Below are 22,015 nucleotides of genomic sequence, written 5' to 3'. Positions count from 1 at the left end.
ACCAGTAAATATCATTTTCTATACAATTTCAGCAATAAAATTGTATGATCTAAGACTAAATCTAATTTTTACTTGTTTAGTGAAAGCGCGATATGACAGAAGCAGCTAATAGCGTAAAACAGTTTACAGCGCACAATAAACCTAAGTTTGATTACTACTTTTTAGCAAAATTTTATCAAAAAGGGGAACAATAAAACCATCTTCAAGACAGTTTTCCTGGATTGAGAAACTTTGCTGCACACATCTTCATTTTACAATCAATTTAGCTAATAGGCACCAGTTATTGATAATACTTAGCGAACATTTTTGGACCAATAAATTGCCACGTTAGAAAAATTGTGCACTTGGGAAGAGTAAAGCATCAAACAATGATATATACACAACTGTTAACAAGGTTACTCAATTTGCTCTAAAACGATACCTCACGGGGGTTATTACATAACAGTTATCCCTTTGGCAGCTAACCCAAATATGTTAATGAACTAGTTGCTTAAATGATCAGCAACAGAAGAGGTTTTTGATAACATGTTTATGTTTTATCAATATTTCTTGAACACATATTCTGAACTGTAGAACTAAATAATGTTTATACATTTAATTGAGACAATAAAATCTACCTTCACTTAAAGCACAATTCGATTCGGCTCTTCCCCCCCCCCCCTCAGGAAAACTTTCTGGTTTCTTACGTCTGTTTGAACTTTTTTGAACTGCTTGAAACTTTGCTTGATTCCACGTTGCTAATGTTTTGCTTAGACTAAAAAGAGAATCGAGATTATCCATAAAAAATTACAAAATTCCATTTATAACAACGTACAACATCATTTACTTATGCTCTTCGGGACTCAGGGGCAATTTTTAATGCGACTATCTCTAGGATTTTTGGCTGTCATGACTTCTTTCTCAAAATTATACTGGCTTGCCTAGCCTCTTCCGCCGTCAGATTAGTTACACGGGAATTACTCATTATTCTCGCAAAGATGAAAAAAATCGACAGAAGCCTTCTTTTCAGCCGCGGCAGTTTTGAGAAATCTCACAGATATTAATGAACATATTAAGTAGAGCAAAGTTTGTTTCAGAGCAATTGAGGGAGGCCTTTCTCCTTGGTCAGTCCTGTGAAAACCTTTGAGGTCAATGTTTCAATCTCTAAGGATAATTCCTGAATGGAACTCTTTCCTCCCACACACAGCAAAAATTTTGATTCCGATAACAACTTTTGAACAAACTAATGCTTGTGTTTGCACTGATAATGGTTTGTATCGGTTATCAGGAGAAGGGACCGTCCATTACAATTTAAATTTACCACTATAAAGGAAAGGTGTTGAATGAATGAATGAATTGAAAATATTCAGCAAGTCAATCAAAATAATCCAATAAGAAAAACTTCCTGGAGGAATTACCAAAGCGAAGTACTGTTCATTAAAAGGTAACCTAGGAAGAGCTCAAAGGAGAATTTAGCTAGATTAAACGAATCTAGCTAAACTATCCTTTAACGATTAAACGTGTGAAAATAAAATAGCGACAATCTACTGTGGCAAAGGCATTAAAAGTATGACAAAGAATCTTATGAGCAGGAACAGAGTACTTCATGTTCTGACCTGATAACTATCCTTGAGAGCAAATTAAACAAAAATAGTAGCGACTGATGTAAATTTGTGATCTGAAGCAACAGTATTAAACAATGAATTATTAGTGCCAATGATCAAAAGCATCAGAATTGAATGTTTTTGCGGTACATAATCGATATTAATGATTCATAGTTCAAAACTGTTGCTTCAGATTACGAATATACTCGAATTGACGATACGATAATTGTTATTCACATCGGGCAATGGAAATATCAGGAAAAAAATTGATGGTTATCCATCTGTCAAGATATATTAATAGCTTAGTTATTATTAAATTCATATGTTAATTCATCCAAATAAACAAATGCCGCGGATCATACAATGCTTCGGGATGGCCAAATACAAGCACCTAAGGTGAAACTGTAGCAGTAAAACTTAATCTCGCGTACAGACTTAATTATAAGACAGATTAACAAATCTAACAGTTTTCAGCACCCGTGGGCTAAATTAATTATTGCGCATTCTATATTTCAAAGCCTCGGATCTTTTCGTAGTGATAATATGCTATTCCTTACCTCCATAGTAGTGGCATGCATACAATTCTCGTATGTGATATGAACTAGGACAACTTCGGAATTGTAACAGGACATTACGAAAAGATCGACAATAACTTATAATTGCCGTTGCTCAGAAAAATTTAGTTCAATTGAGTTCGAATAGTGGTCTGTTCAAGATCCTCCGCCTGTTGTAACTCATTCGGTGGCAAAATATCAGAATTGCGCATAGGTGCATTCGTTGTAGCACTGAAGTTGAACAAGATATTTTCCGCAGTTTCTAAAATGAAAAAAATATGCTCAATTGATCAGATTTGAACTACTGTTTTGTCAAAACCCAAAAATCAGTCGAATGCAGCCAATTTGACAATTAGCCGACTCAACGTAAATCATATCCATTCAAAACATGACCGACTAATATCGGACTAATTGCTGTCAAACGACCCGTAAGCGGCTGATTTCGGAAACAGCCAACTGGTGCTTAGGGAAGCTATCATTAGATTGTGCATCAGGGGGGATCTCGGAAGGGGGAGTGAGTAAATGGTGGGGGGGGGGGTCCAAGAATTACCTTTCACATCATGAATTTGTTTCGTCAAATTTTGGTGAATCGCATGCCTGGAGACTAGTAAGGTTGAGCTCGAGATCTGCTCAGCAACTTAAGCTTTTCAGGATTTACCTGTTTATCGGGTTTTTGACGACGAGAAGCAAAAAGGGTGAGACGAAAAATTGCATAAACAATACCACACAAAAACGAAGGTCTACCAACCATGTACACTGTCTCCTGCTGCAGTTCACTTCATGTCTTAAATGAAAACTAAAACCTCGATAGATTTTTTAGGTTAAACTAATAAAATCACTTAAATTCTTCTATCTAAGTGTTCGGCTTTTCTGTGAAACGTCTGCCCTCAGGAGCTTTGGTGCACCGTATATTTTGACAAGTGAAGCTCTACAACAACAGCACTGGGACTTAACGCCCTTCGAACACGAAGTGTAGTAATAATCAGAGGGAAAAACTAAGAAAAGCACCTAAAAAAACAGCCATTAGAACAACGGAAATGACTCCAAGAGACATGAAATATTGATTCTTAATTTACCTTACCTAAATCAGAAATATGAAATAAGAGCAAAAAACTTAAAATAACAACAACATCGGCGTTAGATCGCCGGGAAAAATCCATGTAAGACTCCCTTGAACTTCGTTCCAATTGAGACAATCAAAAAACATAAACCGAATAGCGCCGGACAAACTGCTGTCGAACGACAGGCGAGGCAATTTAATTTAATTCAGAATAGCCTATAGTGTTTTTACGGGAGCAAATAAACTCCACTCAGATTCAAACCCCAATCTCCAGCGTTGTAGACTGATACTTTTGCCACTCGGCAATCACGGCCTTCTCGCTTACCTAGCAATCGCTTTTCTGAAACAAATTTAAATTGTGAGCTAGAGCAATTTAGGTCACGCAAAAATCAAAGGAGAAAAAGTCAAAGTTCAACTCAGGAAAAAACTTATTTCAGTTAAAAAAAACCGGTAGAATACCAATACTCCTCTTCGAATCGCAACAAGGTACCAACAAAAACGAACATTGTTTGAAAGCTCTTGGCCCTCAAAAAAAAATTACGTCAAAATTGAGCAAGCATAACTAATTTACCTTAGCTGCATTACTATGACATACAAAAAAAATTACTTCAAGCAAACTCACTAACATGCATAGAATAATAAACTTATGAATCGCTACGTTTGGTTGAATTACACCCTTAGCTATACTTCTTTTAGAAAACAATAGGGAATCTTTCGCCCAGTTTTTGATTTGCTGAGTAACTCGTATCTGCAGATCTGAAAACCCCCTCAAACAGATTGTTCGAGAATATTTATTTTGTGGTATGAAAGATAGTATATCTAAGGAAACTAAAAGATTGAAAGGATCAAAAATTGTCAGTATTTGAGAAGTTTGATACCATTACGTAAATAAATCAAAAACTTTTGGAACAGCTGAGTGCTCTGGTGCCTTAATCTGAGGTAATTAGGAACATTAAAGTTCATAATCAACATTCTAATAAATGAAAGAAATTCCATTTTGATATAAACATCAGGTAGTTCATTGGTCGGCGTCACCTTTAAACAACATAAAGCTTAATTGCTCCAAACTAATTTAGTCGGAAAAAACTATATGCTCAGAAACTTTTAATGCCAAAATATATATTCCAGTCACATTTGAAACAATTTCATGTTAATGAAAGCGCATAATATAAACGCTAGTGTTGAAAAACAGAAAACAGTTCTTCAGGGCAATTAGAGTTCCAACATGGACACGGATGCTAATATCTGAGCGAACATTAGTACAGGGATGACCATTGAAGATGGAGTCATCTTTCAAGCCACGACAAACAACAACTGCAGAGTACAGCGCTAAATTTTGAGAAAATGCCAATCACTTCTCTAAGGAAAGGATGCTCTGAGTACTTCAAAAAACTGAAACTAAACACAAAGCTGCTCATGTAGTCACTTTCGATGCAAACTCGTCCCCAATGAATTTAAAGACGCAACGTCTAAGAAAATCCCAAAAACTGACGTCCTTTCGCTAAAAACTTCCAAGCATTTGTTGTTTGCTATGAGGAATAGCAATGAGCCAACACCGTTCAAATCTCTCAAGCTTTCAGCTAACACAAAAGTTAGTCTGTCATCAAGAAGCTCGATTTCCACTTTTTGCAATGAGCATTTTTGGTTCCAACTGAGAATAGGTGCACGGTATCAATGCGCAGGGTCTAGTTGGTACAATTTCATGCCAAAGTCTGAATTTTTCAAGGAAGTCAGCGAGAAGCGAAACCCCAATTTTAAGTTATTGTGATAGTGTCGAAAATTTTTGCACTCCAAAAATTTATAATTCTGCAGGGCTTCATCATATCGATTGTCTAAAATTTCAACAATTCTTGTCAGGAGTTATTTTTCCAGGCCACACCAATTGCAGAAAAGCGTAGGACTCTTCCTTGCTGCCGAGGAAACTGTATAAAAATACGCTTTTGGCAAATTTTCTTGGCTCTCATTGATTGAGTGCTTAAAACCCCGATAGTAGTAACCAGAAATCTTGCTGCTCAAAACAAATCATTGCTCAGAAAGCAGGTCAACTTTTATTTCTCACAATTGTCAAAACGAAATAAGTTTCTTCGGTGGTTCAATTGCTTAAATTTTTAATCGCTTTCAAGCGTCAGGCGCTTGATTGGCTAGAGGAAAAGACTCTGATATGAAGGTTACTCCATATGTTAATTTAATGTTTTGTTCTGCAACCTTTTGGTTACGACCAAAAGATTGGGATCAAAACGCCAAAGAAACACATGCCGTAACCTTTAAATTTTCAAATGACAATGATGAACAACTTTGATTTCCAGGTCGTCTTGGAGAACATTTGCTTTCACAAATGCAACACGGCTCAAAACATATGTCTACCATCAAAAGTTTTGCATTATCGGTCATTTGAAATTTTTGATGCCTTTCGCTCTACCTCTGCCTACCTTACTATTACCTCATATCCCCGGCATAGCAATTTTTTGCCGTTCTCGCATCCCGAACATCCACCAGAACAACTCCGCAATACATGGTATGCTGTTGTTCAATTACATGAATTGCCACAGCGCCACTATTCAGAGCACCAAGTTGCTAGTTAGAAAACTCCTATTTTGTACCACTCATAAATTCAGCGAGAGCGCCTTTAAGCAGCAACACAGAGGGTGTTTGACAATGCTAAATAAAAGGAGAAGCAGCGAAATTTTTTATCGCGGAAAACTATGAAGACATTGAGGAAAAAATTTTTTGTGATTGTTTTTTGAACGACATTTTTTCTCACATCGTGAAACTGTCTTCAAAAACCTGTCTACATTCATTATGAGACCCGTTACAGTTCTAAGCAAAGATTGATCGGTTTCTTTTCAATTTACGTTTTTGGGATATACAGGATAAATGATAAGAGGTTCTTCAAATTCAAATACATATCTTTCGTCATTCTCTTTTTGAAAAATCAAGTTTCGGCTGGAGGACAGTGACATACACTGTTTGTTTAAACTCAACTTGTTTGAATGATGAAAGTATCTTTTTCCTGTTTCTCCTGACAGGTCATTCCTGATTGTTCATTAATGGAAAAACTGCTGCAATGATAATTGCACAGCTCTATGCCAATCAGCTGAAGTCTTAGATGATCTACTCACTTCCAGCTACGCAAAAAGATCATTTTCTGTCAGAACCTGGTCAATATGCTAAAAGTATTAATCGGAGTCCAACTGCAACACAATTTCAATCTTATCGGAAAATAACAGTTTTTCATCAATGGCAGCTTTTTGAATTGAATTTGAAGACAGAGTGAGCAATTCATTGTCTAAGGTGTCCTCTTGGACTTCGCAAATTGTTGCCAAGAAATCAAATGAGAGCACCATCATAATTCGCCGCCTAATTGACGCTGATCCAAAATTTGTGGAAGAAAGCTTCCATCGACCTTCATTCTGCAACAGGCTAACTCTAAAAGTCCTTAATTAGGTCGAGGTTTGTTGCTTCACAGGGTTACTACCATGTATAAATTCGGCCAACGCGTTTTGTGCGCCATCTGAAAGCGCAAGAAATTCAGATATCGTTACAAGCTAAGGAAAAACGCTCATACAGTAACCATGGCAAAGACCTGTTGGCAACTAGTGCAACATGTTGGGACAAGTGATGGAATGAAGCTTCCGAAATTGGAAATTTAGTCCGTGATATATAATAGGATTTTTCGCTTTCGACAAATTCTTTTTGGCTGTAGAGAACGCACATTAACACTACCACCATTAGAATTTATCACTAGAATTATAGCTCAACGTCCCATGTTGACCTGGTTTTTGAGACAGAGAACAGTTACTGTCGCTTATCAAGCAAAGGATAACTGACAGAGAATGGATTACCAAATTCATTGGAAGGACTCATGCCGAGATATCCGGACACGTTATCTCTAAAATCAGAAAAAGTTAAAGAAAACATCGCGCTGAGCCTGTTTCCGCCATAAGCAATATGTTCTAGCCTGATGGATGTCACTTTTCAATATCACTACTTTTGAAATCTCAGCCCTAAATGAATTTGAACGCCAATCATGTCTAGCTCTTGAGACAAAGAACAATCACTGTCGTTTCACGAGCAAATGACAACAGCAGGATGATTTCTAAGCTCATTGGACGGACTCGTACCAGGACAACCAGACACATTAACTAAAATCAGATAACGTTACAGAAGAACATCGCACTGTTCATTTTTCCTCTCTCAGTTTGAGCTTGATGGATGACACTCCTCAATGTCACTACTTTGAACGCCTATCATGTCTGCAAGCTTGCTGCTGCATTTTTTTGTCTTTTCTGAATTCAGTTTATTCTCGCTACTGAAATCCACCTTTCTTGTCATCGGACATACCGTACCGTCTGGTGTTCTTTATTTAAAGACATTTTATCAATGTCGTTCCTTGATAAATTATATTATAATAGACTCGGTTAACGTTTGTTGCTTCAACCCATTATTTCAGACAAATAAGCTATCTTTTCCATTTTGAGCAGGGCCCCAATTTGGACAACAATGTCTTTAGTTTCAACAGAAGCAGATAAACTTAATTTCAATATTTCTCCCCGAAAAAGATTTCTGCGTTCCTAGTGTTTATTAGTTGAAAGTCAGTTTTCCAGGCATTAACGACATTATAAATCAGAGAAGTACGCTACCAGAGGTTAACAGAGCTCAATGGTAAGCAAAATAATTTGACATCTAAACATCGAAATCGAATCTAAACATCGGATCTAAACTATACATTCAATCAGACCACTAAATCAAAGACAAGAACAGCAAAAATCCTGGAGATTGAATACTGTACTCGTTTGAGAGTATATTTCTATGAAACTCAGTATTTGTTAAACGAGAGTCAGTTAAGTGGTCTTACTTTGCAGAACTGCACAAAGGAACTGGGATAGACAGACAAGTTCATCAACAGCAACTGGTGTTGCAGAGCCAAACAAACTAGAGGTTTAGGGAAATATTTGCCTTAAATCAGCAAACGATCCATCTATTTGAACACCGAGAGCTGGACTGCTCCTTCATTCGAGTGGCGAAGTTTGCGGTCTGTGCAAACCTGAATGAGGATGCCAACGAAAGTACATTCATTAAGGACGTACATAGATTAATGTTTCCCTTGAATTTTTTTTAAAAGCTTTAATTTGTATTTCGATTCGCCTGTGCAGTTTTGACTGTCTAGTTAAGGCATAGAGGTAAATTACACGCTAGATGAATGGTTTTTCGCTATGTTTCAATCCGATGAATATGATAGTTTTCAAACCAGATGACGAGTACATTACTCTGAATTGATTTCTCGTCTTTGTGGTCTTCAATCATAAAAACACGACCAGCACATTTTATTTCAAAATTTGTTTACAGAAAATTCTGGGATAAAAGCAAGGCAGCGCTGCTGACCACTACGGAGTTCCCTTGCCTCAATCTATACCATAGCCATCAAAAGGACAATTTTCTGCTGTTTACCAGATCCAATTTCAAGTGTTAGGAACTGTGGACTAGAGATCAAAACTCCTTTAAAAGGCATAATTGAGAGTTGAGAGATCTCAGAGAACCAAACTAGTAAAAGCAAGGATCCACGAAAAGACTTAGAATTACTGTTCAATTTTCTGTTTAATAAAATTGCTGTTTAATATTTGAAAGCATTTAATTCATTAATTGCATTTCACAAGAAGATGTCAATCGAGTCTTGAATCGTTCCTTCGTGGCCTTTTTAGTTTCATCATGCAGCAAAACACAATTCTGGGCATAGGAGCCAAAATACAATGGCATTAAAGAGAGACAAAGATTGAAACACATTTCTGTTTATTACGTTCCTTAAATCGAATGCTAAATTAAGGTCAAAACAACTTAAAACAAAATGGCAGTTATTAGGCCCCAGGAGGAGTTCTCAGAGACTCCGGGGCTGAATGGTCCCGTTTACAAGTAAACCCATCACTTGACACCGGCGTGAATTAGGCTAAGTCCTCGCCCTGAAACAAATTTGAAGAAAAACGTTCAGATTGAGCAAAAAATTGACTATCGTGTAACAAAGATGTTTCGTCGAATCGAAGATCTTAAGTGATATTGATGTACGTTGACCGCTTTTCTTGACCCACAACTTAAGAATGGATCATCTGATGCTACAGGGCCTCAGTGCTAAAGCGGGCAAAGAAACGACCAATTTACAGAGCAATTACTTAAATAACTGCTATAAATTCATCTTAGCAGCTATTAAAACAAGCACTAAAACAAACGAAGAAAATCAAGAGAAATAAAAAAAAGCAGGTAGGTAAAGAAAACCCAACTTAGGTAACAGAATGCGCACGTTGTGATTCTCTGCAAGCGCTTAGAATTTATGTCCTCATAAAGTTAACATTCAAGGCAGAAAGTTGCAATCGCAACGTTCCATAAAACAAAAAGATATATCGGACAAAAGAGCTACACAGAAAAAGATACGTAGGTCTGTCAGACTTGATCATGGTACAGACATATGTGGCAATGACAAAAAACATTCAGATCTCAAGCTTTAAACGGTTTTTGGGAGCTTAAACGTGCAATTTAGTGATAGAAAGTGCAGGGAACAGCTTCGGTTTGATTCGAAACGATTTCCATGGATTCCGTTGAACTGCGTCAATTATGTATTATATATATATATATATATATATATATATCCACTACATATGTATTATACATAAATATATATTTGAAATGAATCTAAAAGTGGAAGGCAGAACCCCTCATTTCTTACTACTATACTGGTAAAATAGCGGAGAAACAGACTTGTAAACCGCAGAATATGCAAACAGAAAAAATGGAGCTGAGTTGAAGAAAGTACCGGTTCATTCACTCCTTTTTTCTCGAAAAGTAAATATGAACAACCTTTATTATTTAGGAGTCCTCTATTGGCCTTGAAAGGGTTAACAATGACCTCAAGTGACCTGGATCACAATTTCAATCAGAGTGGACTGTCATTCATGATTTGAAAAACGTATTACGCAAGCCAGCTTAAAAACTAACTGCAAACTAATTCAACTAATGACATTACGCATAGAAAAACTCAATGAATGCCATGAAACTGCTTTCGAGGTTTGCAGCGTGAAATGTAAATCAAAAAATAACCGGTAGACCAAGACAATAGCAACAGTCACCATCAATTCACAGCGTCGTAGCTATAATTACCCTAAAGACAAAGCTGCTTCTAACTGCTTGGCCACATTTTTGCAATAGCCTCTCATCGCTTTTGAGACAGCGGATGATGACAAGATACGTTTGAAAATTTTGTAGCGTGAACAGACGATGTCATCAGGCAGTTGCCAAAAAGATTTCAACGCATTCAAAAGAATAAAATGGCCAGATGGAACTTATATTTTCAAGGAAAAAAACACAGGGGAAAATCAAACAGGCAGAATATTAAAACATACCAGGGGTGTGGCTCATAGGCCTGACACATGTTGGGGCTGGGGCTACATCCAGTTGCACGGCGATTTGACTAGGTGGATTAAATCCCCGATCTGTAGAGGGTTGCACGTAGCTGCGCTCAATCTGCACGTAGTCATCGTCATATGGAAATTGACTGTCATCAACATGACTTTCTCCCTCCTCGCCGTCTATACGAGTTGCGATGACATTTCTGTTATCCCGAGAGTGACTTGGATTGACTGTGATTGAGTCATACAGGTTAGGGGGATTATTGTTAGGTGTCTGATCACTCCCACTGTTACTTCCTCCGCCAGCGTATTGTACTTGCTCTATGTCTATTGGCTGCATAGGAATGTCAACGTTTTGGGTGCCGAAGTTATTTGGCCGCGTGTCAGAAAAGCACCAAAAAGTTTTTTTGATGGAATCCCTGACACCTGGTACATGGCGCAATCGTTTCCTCAATAAACTGACCAGGAAAATACAGACGAATATGGCGACGATTATGATCAGAAAAATCATAATTGGTGTCGAAATTGTGAAACTAAATACCCCTGCCGTTTTAGGAGGCGTTTTCGCGCTTTCGCCTGACAACTCGCTCGCATTTGCTTCTTGAGTTACTGCCATATTCGTTTCAAGAAGATTTTTCTCAGGCTCATACTTGTTAGTGATATTAAGATACTTGCATTGATTCTCTCCAATTTTTCCTTCAATATTTACAGTCGATATGTCATTTTTCATAGCACTTGGAATTACAAATGGCTTGCTTTCTGCACCTCCGCAACTCAGATAACTGTGTGACCAAACTTGGACTTTCTTAGAGAGGTCAACGTTTGTAAGAGGTAAAAGAATTTGCATTCTGGGCAAATAATTGCGGTGACTACCACCGAAGGAGACGTCTGCAGTAAGAAAAAAGTCTTCACTTTTCTTCGTCTTTGTCGAAAAGTAATTCACTCTAAACAAGATTTGTTTGGTCGTGTGAATAGTCTTGGATGGTGAATGCAAGCTTGCTTCTAAGTATTTGATGTCAGTTCCGTCTAGCTGTATAATTTTGAGATAGGATGCGTTGATTTGAGTCTGGCAATTGTAGTCAAAAAAATTTGTGTCTAAGTAGTGTTCGTAGAATTTACCCTCTGGATTGTCGTAGAGCACTGAAACAAAAATAAAATTTTAAAAGATAAATCAACGCCATTCGATTGATCGGCCATAATTCACAAGTGCTTTTTAGAGAATAAACTAATGCATGTTTTTACGCTAACATGAGTGTAGCCTGTGTATTTTTCCAGGAGATACCTACCAATTAATTAACATACACCACGATGAATGTGTATACAAATCAGTTACAGTTGATATTTTACAAGGGAAAACGCAACAGAGTCCACCGATTCTCTTTAATTGGACGCATACTTGTAAAACACCGTCAAACAGGTGAGATGCTTTAAAACACAAGTGTGATTGAAAGACAACAAACAAACAACAATCATTAAATTGTTCCCATCCCAATTAGAGGAGCTTTATGTTCACCTGGTGTTTTTTGTTTCAATCCGAGTTTTGACCGACCGATTTATTTGACGTAGAAAGGCATGTTGTATTATTAGAAAGCCCATCGAGCATAAAAATGCAAATTAAAAAAAATGTCTCAAATTTCGTTGTTTTCTAGGAGTCTTTTGAACATTGGCTTTTACAGTAATTTTGTTCACTTTCAACGTTATTTTGGACCAAATTTGTATATTTTTGCCCAATTATCTTAACACTACCGACAATTTCGTGTTGTTAATATCCACTCGAGTCATCAGAGAGGCTTTTTTTTATCAGTCTCATTGTCGTTCTTACAACAGAAAGGATTTGCATTATATTGATGAGCCTTCTTTTTTTTAAAAGATCGTCACTTTAAAAGCATGATCAACCCTTTATTATTTTGACTTTTTCCTATCTCTGCTTGATTTTGGTAGATATTTAAGCCTAGGATGTGGATGAGCGGTGTCGGAACATTATGTTAAACCGCACATTACCGAGTCTTCTTGTTATGGAAAAGTGCCAATGTGATAACATATTCTGAAATTGAGATAGTATCGAAAGAAACACTGTACCAAATAACATTAATTACCATTGGACTAAAAATCGAATTAAAAAGCACTAATGACAGCGCTTCATTTGTATATTTCGTTCAATTCAGTTCATAATTCAACCTTGATCGCCTTCGTTCTAGACTGCTTAGCTCACCAGACCTGAACAGATGAATAAAACTAGCATAAAAGACAGTCTCAAAAATTATTTACCACCAAAACTGTCAAAAGAAAAAACTACTTCTAAAATCGTTTTCAACTTCTTTCAAGACAGAGAAAAACTATTACGCACACAAATTAATTGGGAAATTGGATTATGGTTGCCTTTAAATAACTGCAAGTAATCGGAATTCTGCCAGTAGATAGATTGCTTCAAAACCCAATCTCAGAAATTGTTTGTTGTTTTTGGTAGCCAATTTAATTGCGATCAGTAGTTTCAATTCCCTAAGTAACATTTGAGGCTTCGGGGTTATTTCCTGAATTTTCAAACCTACATTGTAAGGCCACAGTTTTTTATTTCACGTATATTCTGTTCCAATTATTGTGGTCTAAAATACCTGTCAAGGCTACTAATTATTAATTTCGGGCTATTAAGAATTATTGAATATTATTTATATATTGTCTCTTGAAGAATATGCAGAGACAAAAATCCGGGTTGGAGCCAGGGAACTGGAATATTTGATGGCAATTAAATTAGCCATAAAAAAAAAGAAACATTAAAAACTCATTAATTGAAATTGGAATTGAAAGCAATCAATTAATCGGCAGAATTCAAATTAATGGCAACGATAAACCGTATCAGTATGCTGCCTCGTTCTCTTCCTTGTTCTTTAGATACAGATCAAAAAGAAACGTTATATTTATTCAACTTTGAGATCGCTTTGAGATAAATCGCTTCAATGATTCGTGGGAAAATTAAAATTTCCGGGGTCAAGTCGTAAATTTCAGCAATTCACGGTATTAATTAAATTTCTACCAATCAATTAATTGTTTGTCCCCTAAAACCGATCATTTTTCCAATTCCCTAAAAGTAAATTAGAAGAAAGCCCCTCTCCTAAAACTGTAGATCGTCAACTCGTGGGCGGAAAGGCAACTATATCAGCCTGAAGCGTTGATAAAAACCAGTATATCTATATTTTTATATCTATGTAATATAATACATATATAAAAATAAATAAAGGTTCGTTTCAACGCTTCTTTTGAAGGCCTCCGTCGCAAGGAGAGTTCGCCAGGAAGGCAGAGCATGGAGCAAAACATGAGCTTGAAACAACTATCCTGATATACGTGATCACGTCGAATACCGCCAGTCTGTGTATGGCTTTTAATGAAGACTGACCAGATCCTACAGCACATGATAAGATTGACAGAAGATGGTCTTCTCAACTTTAATTATCTGCTGCTAAAAATTCAGCTTCTTGATGGACTCGTGATATTAGTACGAATCCGGTATGCGTCTTGGGCAAAACCTATTACACCGATAAAATGATTCCACACCAAAGGACGTCCTGTTGAAAAGTGATTCGAAGACGTCATTCCTTGTCAAATCTAGTCAATCGTGGTCATCACTAGTGGCAATTTACTTGCGAAGCTTTTACATTACAAAGTCAGGAGACAGGCCCTGGACACATAATCGCAAACCTCGCCGAGTCGCTTGGTGAAAGCGTCAAGGATGCCATTGTGCCCTATATTCGTATATCCGCCTTTTAGGCAAAAAAGCAAGCGCTACATTAAAAAATTCTCTACATATCCATGTCGATGGCTGTTTTACGGTATCTCATGCACCTCGAAGGGCAACTCTATCTCTATCAGAAATTTAAATAGGTTGAATAGGACTGAATTGATATCTTTTCAATGAAAGCGCGTTTAGCCATCAAGATGGTTCTTTTCCATAGACAAATGTAAAGAACGGGCTTCGTTTTAATTGAAAATGATTCAACACCAATTTTTCAGTTTTCTTTCTGCTGTTCTGAAGGATTTTTTCCTGGTGAAACTCTGCATTTACAGCATTATCATCCAATAACGGCTCATATAAATACAGATCTTTGATATTAAATTGCTCGGTCTTAATAAACGCTGGCCATCTTCTGTAACCGAAAAAAAAAAGAAAACCATCCGGTATTAATGAATGCCAGAAGGATGGCTGAACATTGAAGGGATAGTTTTTCGCAATTATGCTTTTGCCTCCCATAGCAGAGTGCCGAAAAGACAATTTATGTTGTACACTCCTAAAAATATTTACAGATTTTGAAGTTCACAACTTCGAATATTTAACGAGTTTGTTCAGCATGCTAGAAAAATTCATGGCTTCACTTTCCTGAAATCATTAGCCTAATTGTGATTAGCCTAATTGTTGTGATAAACTTATTAAATAGATATATTTGATAAGTTTATCACGCGTAATTTCAGAGTATTTTGAATTTCTACTTCTGAATGGTCTTCATTGTGGGCGCCAGCTGTTTACGAAATGCCATCAACGCTGCTCCCTACGGGCTGAAGACGTTCCTGCGGCGATTCTGTTTCGCAGTTCCTGGACTGAGCCTCAACCCCTAGTCACGTAAGCCCCTTAAAAGACTGCAATATCTTCTGAAAGATACATTATCCAAAAATTCAACATTGTTATCTGGCACGATATAATTAACAATACTCTCACGAAACATCCTTCAAACAATAATCACGCTTGTCGCATTGACAAGTTGTTGAGTTTCATCGAACAATTCAAACCTCGACTAGCTGCTATTGTTTACACCGCGAGATCCTCGGCACCTAACATACTGGAGCAATTGAGGAATTCCAAGTAGTGACCATCGACGTCAGGAAACGTTTGCTTTCCACTCGAAAACGGAAAGATATTTCTATTGTTGAAGACATTCGCCGTGTCCATCCACCAGCTTACTTGGAATTGAAATTTCTTTCAACTATCCTAAAGAACTCGAAAGACCTTCGTTGCTTAGCCCGAGGAGGCGTGGTTATCGGAAACACCCATCTTCCAAGAAAAGAAACAAGGCACAAGTAGAAAGTCAGACAACGAAGACATCAAGTTAGTTCATTGTTTTGTTTCTGTGTTGGGTTTTCTGCGTCCTTGAGACTTAAGTGTTTCGAGGGCAACGAGATGGCGACTTCGGGACTTTGAAATGCATCCGAGATCCAACTCCATTAGGGACCCATGCGGTTATTGCGCACCGCAGGCCAAAGATGATGGACATGGAGCTCTACAATGCCATAGGTGTGACTTCTGGTTCCACAAAATGTACTTCTGTTCCAGCAGCCCTGTTAACTTACTTGAAAAAAGTTCAAGGATTGGTTTGGCTTTATGAGTCTTGTGAATCGCCAGCTAAAGAAGCACTCTCCATGTCATCTCCCAAACTTGACGAACTCCGGAAACTTCGTGAAAGCGTTGACGAGCAGAAGAAGAATTTCGTATCCGTTAACGAGATCAAACGTGAATTGACGGAGATAAAGTCCTTGGTCAATTCGTCTTCATCAGAGGTCAACATCAAAGTTGAACTGTCGAAACACAAGCCTCACCCACCTGAACCGCCTGCGGTGACGCCAAAACTTCTCGAAAACTCCGTTTCCGACCGCTCAATACTAGTATTTGGGATCAACAAACATGAGCCTTCGAAGTTGAAGTCTTCTCAAGACTAGAAAAAGACCTTTCTACAGCTAAAAATTTTATTCAAAAAGTACATCCGTCCATTTAGTCCATCAGAGACGTCCAACGAATTGGCAAGTTCATTCCCGATCATAGGCTCAGACCAATGGTAGTAACTTTCCAAAGTAAATGGGACAAACGGATGGCCCCGTCGAAATCTTATATCCTGAAGAACACCAAGTTCTTTCTGAAACCAAAGCTAACTCCGGAAAAACGAGCCCTGGAGAAACATCTGCTCAATTTGCGTTCCAAGCTATCAAATCTAGGCATCCCCAAACACAAGATAAAAATTTTGAACTTCAAACTTTGTCATCGGAACACTGTTTTGGACCACTCCAAAGCCCCAGATGTTCTAACAAAGCAAATTAGAGACAATTGACTAGCTAATGACTTTACGTTTTTCTTCCGAACTGTCGAGGAATGCTATCGCTAGAAAAACGAGCTGACATCGCAGCCCTACTGCATAAACACCAACAACACTTTGCTTTTCTCACCGAGACATGGCTAGATACGACGCTTGGAAACAGTGACTTGTCAGCTTGGGGATCGTCTTCAGTTGTTGGAAGACAAGACCGCATACAAGGTCGACATGGCGGGACTCTGATTTTGCAGAACACCTCCAACACATCAGTTGCGGAGTTCCTTGGCAATCCTGTCATAAGCAACGTCGACGTTTGTACTTCAGCCTTGATCAAAGTTGACGATCGTCTCCTCTTCATTTTGGTCTACCTGCCCCCACAAGGTAGTCAATATGGGGTCACAACTACATCCTTGGATAGAGTTTTGCATCATGGCTCGACATTTCTGCTGAGTTTTAATGAAAACATTGCATTTAAATACCGCCATATATGCCTTCTTGCTGATTTTCCGGCTGTTTTGACTGCCACGTCATTCCACTCACTCGGTTCTCAGATATACACAAAGTCCTCGCCCTCCTCTATAAGAATCCGAAATTATGCTTTTACTGAGCCAGGCATTGTCACTTTTTGATCACTATGGCAAAGTTACACCTTCTTCAACAATCCTTCTGCGGACACGGTCGCCGATTTCTATCACCATCTGCATGTTAGTGTCAAACAGTCTTTTCGGAGCGTAACCAGAAGAAGGGCGTCCTGCCAACCTACTACTCATCCCATAGTATGCATAATTTTAATGAACTGGCAACTAGCAAGAGAAAGTATCATTCTGGTCATGATGTCGTGCGGAACCTTGAAAAATCTTTGGAATTGGACACGGTGCTCTACATATCTGGGAAAGTTATTTCCAACCTGGATTCTTGCTTCAAACTCATCGAAAGCTTCAAGGATAAAAGTCTTCCACATCGAATGTTTTCCGATACATCGAAACTCGGTTCTTGGATTCACGTTGCAAATGATTTCAATGATTTATTTGCTTCGAATTTCAACACGAACTCGTACGAAACAAGGATACCAGATGACAGCCAAAGTCTTATTTTCTTCAATGATTTCTGTGGTACATTTAGCGACTTCGACACTCTTCAAGTAATTCTAAACAGCACCACTTGCACTTATGAGACCCATGATAACTTCCCGAATGGACTATTGAAGAATTGCTCTGGTCTTTTTGAAACGTTGTTCAGGATCGTCTTCAATTGCGTAATCCTGAACTGTCAATTCCCCGAAATATGGAAACCTTCATTTATTAAACCTATTAACATAGGAGCTTTCCGGAACGACATCACCAATTACCGTCCAAGTATTCTGCTGCCGAAGGTCTCATTGATATTCGAAAAATTAGTCCACAAGTTTCTTATTGATCTACCCAAGAATAAAATTTATCAGAGACAGTATGGTTTCTACGATTTGTCAGCTGCTAGAATACGTCAACTACCTCTATCTCAAAAAGGGAGACAAACTATTCTCAATATAATGCGATTACGAGAAAGCCTTCGATCATGTGCCACATTCCGTTCTACTAGTGAAACTCCGAAAAATTGGTCTGGACTCGAATTTTGTTTCCTTCTTTGAAAGTTACCTTCTCGGAAGATTTCAAGCAGTACGAAACAACGGGTTTTCTTCGATGCACACAAGAGTATTGAGTGGCGTAGCCCGGGGTTCAGTACTTGGTCTTTTTATCAGCGACCTGCCGTGTGTTCTTCTGGACAGTATTATGTGGTTATTTGCTGATGGCGCGAAACTAGTTTTCAACTCCCTGAATTTCAATGATGATCTTGTACAATTTTGCAATTGGAATCAAGCAAACGGGATGTTAGTCAACGCGAAAAAGAGCCTATGTATTTCTTTTGGGACTGTCGAGCCCATGTTAGAGTACACCAACATCACAATTCCACAAGAGTGCGTGAAGGATCTCGGAGTTTATGGCAACAGAAAGTTAAAATGGAACACGCACACTCAATGTAAAGTCACCAACAGCCGCAGAGCTCTCTACAAGCTTAAAAATACTATACCTTGGAGCACTACATCACAAGTACAAGCTCTACGTCGCCTAAGTTGTTCCAATATTCCACTATGGTTCTCAAATCCGTTGCTTTTCAATTGCAGACCTCAGGGCTTCCGAGAATATCCAAGAAAAGTGTTTGAGATAGTTTTACGGGAGTTCTAGGAACTCGTTGGACACTTCTCACACAAATGAAATCCTACCGATGGCCTTTCGATTCCAAGTTGAGGACTGCCGATTGTTCATTCTCTTGGCCCAAAGGAAGCTATTGAGCAACTTCTGTGATAATGTTGAAGTTTTATCTCTGGGTGTGACGAGAAGACGGACAAACAAGTTCAAACTCAAACGTTAAGTAGCCCCTGAATCTTTCTACGAACGGTCCATCAACATGATCAACTTTTTCTATTGTCATGGGATAATCGATTATGACTACTTCAAGATCAACAAAATTGTTGAACATTTTGAATCCATCATCTCATGTTTCAATCCCTGTTTTCGATGCTCATGGTTTGTTTGTTGAAATTGTCCCACTTGTACGAGCTTTGTAAATGTTAAATAGTAGAAATTAATTTCTTTGACTTTTAGTTATTGGCCCATAATCGGGAATTAAGTCTTTCTCTCTCGCTCTCTCTTGCAACAAAAATTAACTGAACCCAAAAAACGATGTCCCTTAATAACATTAACATCCAATGTCGCTAAACTTTATTGGCCTTCTGGGCAAATTTCTACCTAAAGGAAATTAGATTGAATATATCTTGTACTATTGTTTGATTCAAGGCTGTCAGCTACAGTACTGTCATCTGCTTACCCAGGTCACCTGGATTACTTTTTATCAATAAAAAAGTCTTCGAGTTTGTGACAGCTGTATAAATCTGCGGAAAAATCATTCTGATGTTCTATGGAGCAAGATCTCTCTTAAGGCTTTTAAATTCGTTCTTGGCATCAATCAGATAGCACGATCCTCAAGAAATCGACAGTGGAGTGCATGAATAGCATGTTTCATGCCACTCTTCTGTCTGAGGCACAGCTATACAATTCCCATCCCACTAATTGGAGATCTTGTTCAACGCACTGATCTATACTATTACCGACAACTGTTTTGAAGACCTCGCCAATGCCAGTTGATCAAACCCTGTGCATTTCTCGAGTGCAATCAGATCACAGGAAACATAAGAATTCAATAATGTAGTTTTTCGGCGGCAATTCCCAATGCATGTTTTGGACAGGGTTTTGCTTGAGGAGGGATTGCATGATGTCAAAAATCGTCACCATTCCCCCGCATCAAGACCAGATAGACCACCATTTGTTTCCATTGCGGCCCATTGCGCCTTTTACATAATCTGAAATGGATCTTAATGCATCCGCTATCTTACCCGTCTCTATTTTTGCCGCACCCCTTCTCGTTTACTATTTAATTTTCGTAAACGCTAATACCTTTGCCTCATTGAGCAGGTCCTCTATAAATTGGAAACATAACCGACTTACGTCGGGCGGATTGTTCTCAAACGCCCGGTGAGCGGTTGGGTTCGGCCAGCTTAATTGAAATGGCGTGAGGTCCATGAACGCAGCGTGGGAGGGGTACACCGCGGTACTGATGGGGGAGGGAGGGCAGCGGTGGGTCATCGGCTGCACGTGGTCACGTCCTTGACCTAAACGATGTGTAGGTGTGAGGTTTACGGGGTGAAGCGAAGGGGGGTGCTGTGGCAGAGGGGTGAAGTGGAGGGGGTAAAACTCTCAGAACCGTTCTCACGCCATGAGTGGACGTCTCCAAAACCGTTTCTGTGAATCACATACTTTAAGACAAGAGAACTGAGAGGGTCCAAGAAAACTTAATGTCCTCTGGGCGCTACCTGTTTATCCCGTTTTTCAGGACGAAAAGTCAGATAAAAATCGGTCAAGAGAAAAATCGCATAAAAAAGACCACAGGGCTAATATAAATGCTATAAACTTCATTTGAGAGCAATTAATCGAGAGCAATTAATCTGTTAATCCTTAAGTTGTCGCGGAAAGACAAAATTAAACTCAAGACTTGCATCACATTGCTAAAGCATAGATCCTTTATAATGCTTATTACCAGGGATTTGGAAAAATTAATTGGCTAGACAAAAAGAGGAGCAATTAATTAATTTAATTGGCAAAATATAAAAATCAATTATTGCAATTATTGATCAATTAAATTTGATGTTCCATCAATTATTTTTTTCGTAGATTTAGAAATAATTTTGCCTTGGTGTACCCGAAAATGAACGCAAATGTTTATATCAGAATTATTCAATTTCTAATCAACGACAAAAACTTTTTTAACACCCAAATCTATCAAATAACATGCGATCTCAGACAGAAGTGTGATCTGGGAATTTTTTCTCTGGTGGCGGGTTTGCGACCTGGCAAAATACTGCTTCAATTTTCGCCAATTATTGGGCAATTAATTGGGTCAATCCAATCAATTATTGCAATTAAAATAGGGTAACCAATCAATTATTGCAATCAATTAATTGCCAATTAATGCAATTACAATTAATTTTTCCAAATCCCTGCTTATTACATACCATTGCATCTAACGCATTCGGTTGTGCTGCTGATGTAGAGAGAGCACAGCTGGGCGACATCTTGCGCAATGGCATTACCAATTATGCCGGCCAACAGTACAATAAATTTACCGATGCAGGACTGCTTCATTGTTGCAGCAATATAAAGATATTCAGACCAGATCAATTAATCATAACAACCGTCAAGTCATGACCTGAAATATGAACACAAAATTAGCTCTTGTGAAATATCAGCCGGCTTGTTGACTTCAAGTGGCAATAGCGACAAGAAACAGACTGCGGAAGTCCAAAGACAATTCGGGCAGCGATTCAAAACCTGCATACATAAACAAACATACATTCAACCGTCAGAGAAGACAAGCTACAAAAAGAAACACACCAAAAGCGAACGTAGCAAATTACTTCGGGAACGGTTCAGCTTCCCTTCCTACAATTTTGCTGTTGCGGAATTTACGAGTCTTTCCCATTATAGCCCCCCTTAGTAGTCAGCTAACCAATAGCCCCCCAAAATGGAAGCATAACCTAATGGGGGGCTATAAATTCACGGGAATCTATAATGGGAGACGCGAACTTCCTATGTCAAGAGCGTACCCTAGCACGCTCCAGCCAAGAGAAATACTATTACGATTCTCAGGACACAACCTACTTACATAGCCTGTACATTGAATTTTAGAAGGCCTTTGACAAGGCATCTTTAATGGTTTTGGGGCATAAAGATTCGAGGGGGTTGAAAACTTTGACATCGAAAAAGTC

The 22,015-nt window shown here is 38.4% G+C and overlaps 1 protein-coding gene across 1 annotated transcript; it reads right to left on the bottom strand.

Annotated features, from left to right (window-relative positions):
- Positions 1-1,758: 1,758 nt before the first annotated feature.
- On the bottom strand, positions 1,759-21,476 carry LOC142354561 (uncharacterized). The gene is made up of 3 exons (XM_075406883.1): positions 21,263-21,476; positions 10,583-11,728; positions 1,759-2,399 (listed from the first exon to the last, which is right to left on the bottom strand). Exons 1-3 carry the CDS (start codon positions 21,390-21,392, stop codon positions 2,263-2,265), a joined length of 1,413 nt encoding a protein of 470 aa, XP_075262998.1. The 5' UTR covers positions 21,393-21,476; the 3' UTR covers positions 1,759-2,262.
- Positions 21,477-22,015: the final 539 nt, after the last annotated feature.

The sequence above is a fragment of the Convolutriloba macropyga genome, chromosome 15 (genome assembly GCF_964194025.1).
Source record: "Convolutriloba macropyga chromosome 15, txConMacr16.3, whole genome shotgun sequence".
In the NCBI taxonomy this organism is placed as follows: domain Eukaryota; kingdom Metazoa; phylum Xenacoelomorpha; order Acoela; family Convolutidae; genus Convolutriloba; species Convolutriloba macropyga.
This window is presented reverse-complemented; position numbering and strand designations above follow the sequence as displayed.